This window comes from Monopterus albus, unplaced genomic scaffold (assembly GCF_001952655.1).
Source record: "Monopterus albus unplaced genomic scaffold, M_albus_1.0 scaffold141.1, whole genome shotgun sequence".
Classification (NCBI taxonomy): Eukaryota; Metazoa; Chordata; class Actinopteri; order Synbranchiformes; family Synbranchidae; genus Monopterus; species Monopterus albus.
The window spans coordinates 1,230,278-1,238,110 of NW_018128021.1; the positions used below are offsets into that span (position 1 = coordinate 1,230,278).

Here is a 7,833-nt window from a genome sequence, read left to right on the forward strand (position 1 = left end):
TGATTATAACAATTCAATTTATATTTACCCTCAATTTTAAGGTGAAAACTGCAGATAAAGATAGCCCAATACTGAAAATATACTGAAAAAGGAAAAAGAAAGAATAAAAAAGTAAAGGAAAACTGTATTTAACACACTACACAGAGTCTCAGAAGGAGGAGAAAAGAAGGCCTGCTTGTCTTAATTATGTGCACGTACTACAACTTTACCTGTATCGGTCATCGGCAAACCCATATTCTACCCGGGCTTCTCCTTTGGGTTGAGAGGAAAGCAGAGCATCTACCTTCATCACAAGGTCACTGGCCCTGAGGGAAACACTGAGTCAACTCAAAAAACTCAACACAAGTCTGAAAACATTACTCTGGGAGGTTCCTGAAGGAGCCTGAGATGATTTAACTTTGTGAAAAGAAAAGAAAATACCTGTCCTCCTCTATTCCTAACTGTTGGACTTTGCTTTTGATTCGCTCTCCAGATGTCTTTATGATGATGCTCTCCAAAAGCAGGAAGTCATCCTGGTTAAACACCTCCTCCTCCTCCAGTGGACCTATGATCTGCAAACAAGAGGCAAAAAGTATTGACTGAACTGTTATGGTAACTGTTGGAAAATGTAGACATTTATTCATAAACACAAACTACACTTGTTCATGTACCTGTGTTCTAGCACAGGTTTAAAGTTCTTTTACCAATAAGAAACCAGCCTGTGACTCACTCTTCCGTTGCTGATAACCGCTCTCTGTCCTTTCTTCAGTTTGAGCACATCTCGGCAGTAAGAGGCGTGGGAGAGCAGGAAGTCAAATTTGGGATCTTCATACGCACTCTTGAACAATGACACATCCATACCCTGAAGGGAAAAACAGATCACTTGTAGGCAGCAGATAAAAGGGAAAATAAGGAGGAGTGATTTAATCCAGTTACAAGGCCAGACAATAACAGAAGAAGAAAACAGGATCAGTTTAAGTGTTATACTGTATATTACACAACACTTATAAATATCTTTCTGATGCTATTGAGAAGAACAAAGTTCTCCTCTCACCCCAACAGCAAACTCTTTAATGTCAACTCCCTTCTCCAGGGAGGCGGCGACTTCTTCTTTAGCCAACTTTGTTATGAAGTTCTTTGCATTGTTTGCGGATTGTGTCTGCATGGCAGCCCAGATCGCTCTGGCCACATGGCTCGTCTCAGCAGACGGACTAGCTGACGGGTTGTTGATCATCCCCAGTCGGACGTTGTTGCTGGTTTTCTGTTTTTGAACAGGTGAGAGTTAGAGGAGAACCTAATATTGAACATACAGACAAAAAGTGTACGTCTTCTAATTTGGAATGAAAACAATCTATCACATTATTAATATGTGATGTAAAGGTGTCTTTTAATCCAGTAAGGATTGGGCCACAAAATGGGATGACACTTCAATTAAGTTCAAGTCAATCATATCATTAAAACACAATGCCAGCAACATTTCACTCAATGACAACACTGACTTACAGTCCAGCCCAAGAAACTGTATAGTAAAAGCTTTTGTACCATGTGTTTGATGGCGTCGTAAAGGAGCTGGCGTCCTGAGGGCTTGTCAAAGTCTCCGACTACCCAGAAGGTCACAGGACGGATGTAGCTATCATCTGATAACCACCGGAGGAGGAAGACAGACCACAGGATGAGTCACTGCTACACAGGTGAACTTATGTAGCAAAGGAGATGAGTCATACTGTCTTAAGTGAAGACATGTTTGGCAAATCAGACAAGACTCTACACAAATATCGCATTGGACTTGTTATTCTCTGCCGTAAATCTTGCTTCTTTATCAAAACCTTCAAACTTTCCAAACATCAAATACAATTCCAGCATCTCATTCTCCATGCAGCTACAACAAAGAACTCTCATGCTCTCCTTCAGAAAGATGGAATAAACAATGTTAGAATTCAGCAGTTATGTAAACACATTTTTAAGCACTATTACTCCAGACCCTAGTACACAATCATCACATGCGTAAGTTAGTCATTTGTGTCCTCTGAGAAATGCAACACAGATGGAGGGAACGGTGGTGGATTTACAAACACAGCGAAACTCTGCCAGCAATGTTGTTCACAGAAAACAAAAACGAGCAAGTGAGGAGGAGAGGGAATAGTGCGTAGGAAAGGGTGATTACCATGCCTGTTGGTGCTGGTCATCCCTGAGGCAGAAACGTTTTTAAAAACACACGAATAAGACGAGGAAGAGGACAAAAGGAGAATACATAAAGAGGGAGATTTTGGCTTGAAGGTGACTCAGTTATCTCCACTAGAAAAAGGAAAATACTCCACAAACATTTCCTTCCTTCCAATGTTTGTTTTTATACTGTATGATGAGCTTTTTTATGAGGCTGTCCTGCACTTTTACCTTTCTTAGTCATGTAGTTCATGCTGTTGGCCACAGCGATGCTCTTCTCTGTGCTGTCCAGAGTCGAGAAGCGAGCATAATCATCTACAAAGTAATTATCTGCAAAAAAGATCAGGAATGAACTTGAGATTGTGTATCAAATGCAAAATATTATATTTTGTTTTACCATACTGCCAAGATGCAAATGTTTTGAATATGTTCTAGGGACGGAATGATGTGTTTAAGACACAAAAATATCTGTTTGGGTTTAAAACATATGTGGGCAGGACCTTCAGCGCAAATTAATCATCTAGTTGGAGTCAGTTTCTGTCTTCAGTTGTTTTCTACTGTCATTTATGTAGATTCCTTATATGTTTATGTTTAGCTGCCAAGGAAATGTGCAAAATTTAACATCTGCATTCATAAGCTGTGTAACTGTTAACGGTCTGGCTAAAATAAATACAACAAGAGGTTTTAGAAGTGGGAACTGCACTGAAACACATTATATACCTTTGCTGTAAAAATATTGGTTGCATATATAAAAAGATGAGATTAAAGTAAAGCTGTTTTGAAGTGTCTATGGTTAAAAATGAGAAAACTATTGACAAAAATCAGATTTTGAGATGGTCCCTAACAGTACGTTTACATCCGTCATCCATCTCATGTTTCAGAAACAGATGAACTGCTGTTTCATTCAATCCAGCTGTCTGCACCAGCTGCTCTGTAGTCAACTCTATTTTCCTGCATTTTACATGCATGAACATATTTCTGGTCTACTGTCAGGTCTTCAGAGTGCCAGGCTTCAATCTCAGATCATCAAGTAAAAACTGCACTGCTACAAAATCAGTTAAACTTTGTCCTGCACAACTATTCTAGAAAGACATACGTGAGATTCTGTTGAAATGTCTGAATACTGAAGTTAACACAAACATTACAGTAACATTTCAAATTCTGTTCATATTTAGATATTGCATTAATATTTGTTTACGTCCTTAATGTGTACTCACTGGTAGCAGACAGGTCCAGGTATGTTCTGCTGGTGGACAACACTCTGGGATTGATGCGAGGAACAACGTTGGGCTGGTTCATGATGAAGTCCACGACATCGTGATCTGTTGCCAGCTCACCCTGAGAACCACATAAACACATTCTGAGAGGGTTTCTTCAATGATGCTGAAGACCGTGACAGTGATGCAGAGGCTGCTCTTCACCCCCACAGTCACTGTGAAGACTGCGCCCTTGAGTGTTAATAGCTTTTTCAGTGCAGCAACTGATGCTTGCGTCTTGAATGATAAGTTTTCCTCAAGCAAGCTTGGTTTAATCGTTAAAAAGGAGAAAACAAGGAGTGATGACCAACACTAGAACTGGTGTAGCACTCAAATTAAATACTGCTAACTGTGCTCAAATGTCTTAGAAAATTTAAGATTTGGCTTGTTGAAGTTCTGAGGCGACTTTCAAACAGGAGAGAATGACAGATGGCATGCTCACAAAGAGCCTCCTTGAAGGAGAATTTCTTTTATCACTACAATCTAAGGCAGTGTATGTGTAAAAACTAATAACTCTTTTCAGTAACTCTTACTGGCTCACTGGGGGTGTGTATGTGTGCTCTAACTGACCAGGTAGACAGCTCTCTGGTAGAAAGAGGTGGTCTCCAGGATCTTTTGCATGGTGACTGTCTCGAGTTCGTCCGAGTCCATTTGTTCACGCTGGTAAGGTATGCCATTGTACATGACCACAGGCAATGGGCCCACTCCTGTCTGCTCATAGTAAGCCCGCCCTTCCTGTACAAAGAGACATCATTGCATCTTTTTATTCTCTCAACAATACAGCTGAGCACCCGCATCTTAGCAGGTAAACCTGGAAAAACTAATCCATGCTTTTATGTCAAGAAGGTTTGACTATTTTAAATGTTTTCTGTTAGATTAACCTATCAACTGCAAAAAGAGCTCCCAGAAGTGAAGCCACCGCGATGCAATCGCCCTCTGGTGGCTGATTGCAGTATAGGTGATTAATCCCGACATGAGCCACCCTAAAAACTCTGTGGCCACATTCAGCCTGTCTCACCTTCCTGTTGCTGTCGTAGCTGGAGTCGGCTCCCAGGACGCTGCTGACCTCCACATAGGGAAACTTCTTCTCCAGCACTTTGACTACATCCCCAACACTCAGCTTTCCACCGACAGGCACACGGTTATACATCTAAAGAGAAAGAAGGAGATGGGAAGGGAAAGATTTGATTAGTCAGTGACATTGATATTGTTTTATTAAACAGTGAGGAAAGCCATACTGTCACAGCAAAACTCATAGGTTAAGTTCTTTGTCATAGTGTTTGTCAAGGTCAACTCACCGAGATGACGGCATCAAAAGCACTCTTGCTGTCCACCTCATCACTGATGTAATTGTAGGCTCGGACCAGTGCCACACCTGCATCCTGCATGCCATCTATATCATCTTCATTTGACACCACAAACACCAACCCAATCCTAAAACACACACACACACCAAATATGTTTCCTAAGCAAAGTCTCATATGTACAGTATATTGGACAGATAAATGCAGCATGTGTGCTGTTTGGTTCATCGGTATTCAAACAAACTGGCTGGAGTGTACGGTCCCATCAAGAAAAACGGGCACGGCACGATGAGATAAAATGCATTATGATAATGCATGTGAGCTGCACAGTTGTTTGACAAGTGTTGACAAGGTGTCTCTGACTATGGATGCATGTACAGCACTTACAACTGAACCTATGTGACAGTCACCTGTCATTATATAAGCAACTGGAAAATGCTGTTCTAAGCAATGCCAGGGCAGCATACTGCTGCTTTCCACCACTGCAGAACACTGGGGACTTACAGGTAAAGTAAACACATTAAGAATCCATTTTAAGACGTTTACAGTCCAACATATCTTTTATGACACAAGCACCAACCTGAGTGGGATGTTGTTAGCATAAAACATCTCTGCAACACTAAGCAGCTCAGCAGCATAATGCTGCGTTGGGTCCAGAATAATCACCTGCAACACACACGCAAAAAATAAACACTGATATATATATTTTTTTACAAGGATTCAGACCACAAGGAGATTATTAATCAGGTATGGATGTACCAGATTGTGGAAGTTCTTGCGGATCTGTCTGATGACTCCAGGGAAGGTTGGCCTGAGCAGCTCCTGCACGTTGTACGGCCATGAGATGTATCTGTGGTCTGTCTCCAAGTTGTTAATCCACTAATAAAGAAAACAAAGTTTAAAGTAAAACTGAAAGGAGGTACAATGAGCAGCCTGAACCCAACAGCAGACAAGTGCTAACAAAAAAAACTGTTTTGATTGCTGGTGGCTGAAAACTATACCAAAAACAGCTGTGACTGAATAGGGGTGTTTGCACTTCTTGTTTTCAGCGTCAGAGCTTAGTTTGGAGTGTGATTTTCTGTTGGAGAGGATTTTGGTTAGATGATTTCTTACACTGATGGCAGGGTTGCGGATATCGACGGCGAAGTCAGACTCAGATGGCTGGACGTTGAGCTTCAGGATGTCGTGGATAAATGGTGTCTCGATCAGCAGAGAGTGCAGCCCCTCCATCACCCTCGCCTCACTCCGCAGCACTTCAAACACACTGCAGGTAACAAGTGACAGAGACGAGTCAGAGTGTGGTTATCTACAGCAGGTGCATGTATGTATAGTGGGAAAAAGCACACTGCAGGTAACAAGTGACAGAGACAAGTCAGAGTGTGGTTATCTACAGCATGAAAGTGCCAACATGTTATGCAAAAAACATGTTGCCAGTCATATTTAAACATTAACACATTTTGAATACATTATTGAATCAACAGAAAATTCATAGGCAACTATTACAATAGTTTCTTTTCAAGCAAAAATATAAAAACTTCCCTGGATTCAGCTCATCAAATGTGAATGTGTTATTCATCATATTTGGCAAATATCAGTTTATCTTCTAATCATTAAAATGTTTAGTCTATAAAATATCAGAAAATAGAGAAAAATGTTCTTGTTCAGTCAGACCAACAATCCAAAACCCAAAGATACTCGCTCTATTATAGTGTTAAGCAGCAAATTCTCACAATTGAGAAATTGGAACCATCAATTATTTTGCTTTAATCGCATTTAATGAAGTATCAAAATTTTTGCTGATTAACCTTCTAACTAATTAAGTGGCTATTCGATAACATAAATATATGATTTTATAGGCTGTCAAAGGTTAATGAAACACTTGTATTTCTGTGCTTGGAACAGAAAAGCTCTCTCACAGCTTATCGACTAAATGTAAATATGCTGTCTATTAATATTCGACAATGACTATATGTGTGTCTACCTGAAGATGTCTTGTGTGTCGAGATCTATATGCAGCCCATTGATGAACAAAGCTGAATCCCCAGGCTGTAGTCCCAGGGTTCCTTTGAAAAACTACAAAGAGAGAAACATGACTAAATATCCCGTTCACATCAAACCCAAAACAGCCCAGCAGGTCACCATGTAACGTCAAAGCTGGCCATCTCCTAGTCAATTATATTGTAAAACTAGAGACAACAGTCAATACAAATCCATAACAAGGCACGTCAGCAGCTCCAAACAGGCACTGAAAGGTCTATTTAAAGTTGCTCTGTTTCAAGCAATCAAGCCCCACACTAAACAAATTATTAGAGAAAAGGTGTGTGAATATATGTGTGTGTGTGTGTGTGTGTGTGTGTGTGTGTGTGCATGGCTGTGATTAGTCGTTTATGTCTGCACAGGCAAAAGGGGAACTCAGTCATTCCGGTGCCGTCAAATCTCATTACAGAAAGACAAAGACATCAAATTAATCATACTCCAGACACTGCAATTACAACAAGGCATGATTAACGCAAATATTGTTCAGCCCACTTAAAAAATATGTGTGTGTCTCTGTGAGAGAGAGATGTCTGTGTGCAAGTGCCTGCGTCCAAAATGCTTCAATCAATAATCATTTCTCGCTGGAGGACTCGCTGTGCCCGCCGAATGAATCACCGATTCGGTAATTACGATGTTTGCTGCTCATCCCCGCCACCCACCCAAACTCTGGTCTGCACACCTAGATAATGTGAGCACAGCTTGGGAGGGGGTGTTGGTGGAGGCAGGAGGGAGGCAGTGGGAGTGGAGAAAAAAAAACAAACAACATTTGATTGAATAAAAAAAAAAAAGTGTGATTACGTGTTCCATTAGTAGGGCAAAGCCAAACACATGGTGAGAAAGGTGAGAAACTGAATGCTTTTCAAGTCAGATGTTGTTCACAATTGATCACATAAAAGAGAAGGAAAACAAAACAAAACCAGGAAGAGCAGCGCTCATTTTGAAATATTTCCCTAAAGGCTAAGAGGCTGTGCGGTAGTGATTGTGGCTTTATGCAATAATGTCTGTTTTTCTTTATTGTTCTCCTTTATTGGATTAGATCGGTAAACAACTAAACCTAAATTACCCTTGACCACTCAACAACACAGTCAGCAGGA

The 7,833-nt window shown here is 40.7% G+C and overlaps 1 protein-coding gene across 2 annotated transcripts in view; it reads right to left on the bottom strand.

Moving 5' to 3' along the window:
- Nucleotides 1-7,833, bottom strand: part of uggt1 (UDP-glucose glycoprotein glucosyltransferase 1) — a 34,707-nt gene that overhangs the window by 8,724 nt on the left and 18,150 nt on the right. The window contains exons 12-26 of one of the 2 annotated variants that reach the window (XM_020613973.1): nucleotides 6,684-6,775; nucleotides 5,816-5,966; nucleotides 5,462-5,581; nucleotides 5,283-5,368; nucleotides 4,697-4,832; nucleotides 4,417-4,548; nucleotides 3,969-4,133; nucleotides 3,360-3,480; nucleotides 2,374-2,472; nucleotides 2,144-2,167; nucleotides 1,522-1,616; nucleotides 1,034-1,240; nucleotides 710-841; nucleotides 421-551; nucleotides 210-305 (exon numbers count right to left, since the gene is read on the bottom strand). In XM_020613973.1, coding sequence (XP_020469629.1) covers nucleotides 210-305; nucleotides 421-551; nucleotides 710-841; nucleotides 1,034-1,240; nucleotides 1,522-1,616; nucleotides 2,144-2,167; nucleotides 2,374-2,472; nucleotides 3,360-3,480; nucleotides 3,969-4,133; nucleotides 4,417-4,548; nucleotides 4,697-4,832; nucleotides 5,283-5,368; nucleotides 5,462-5,581; nucleotides 5,816-5,966; nucleotides 6,684-6,775 — 1,787 coding nt within the window. The remainder of the gene's footprint in view (nucleotides 1-209; nucleotides 306-420; nucleotides 552-709; nucleotides 842-1,033; nucleotides 1,241-1,521; nucleotides 1,617-2,143; nucleotides 2,168-2,373; nucleotides 2,473-3,359; nucleotides 3,481-3,968; nucleotides 4,134-4,416; nucleotides 4,549-4,696; nucleotides 4,833-5,282; nucleotides 5,369-5,461; nucleotides 5,582-5,815; nucleotides 5,967-6,683; nucleotides 6,776-7,833) is intronic. The other variant, XM_020613974.1, reaches the window with a different exon arrangement.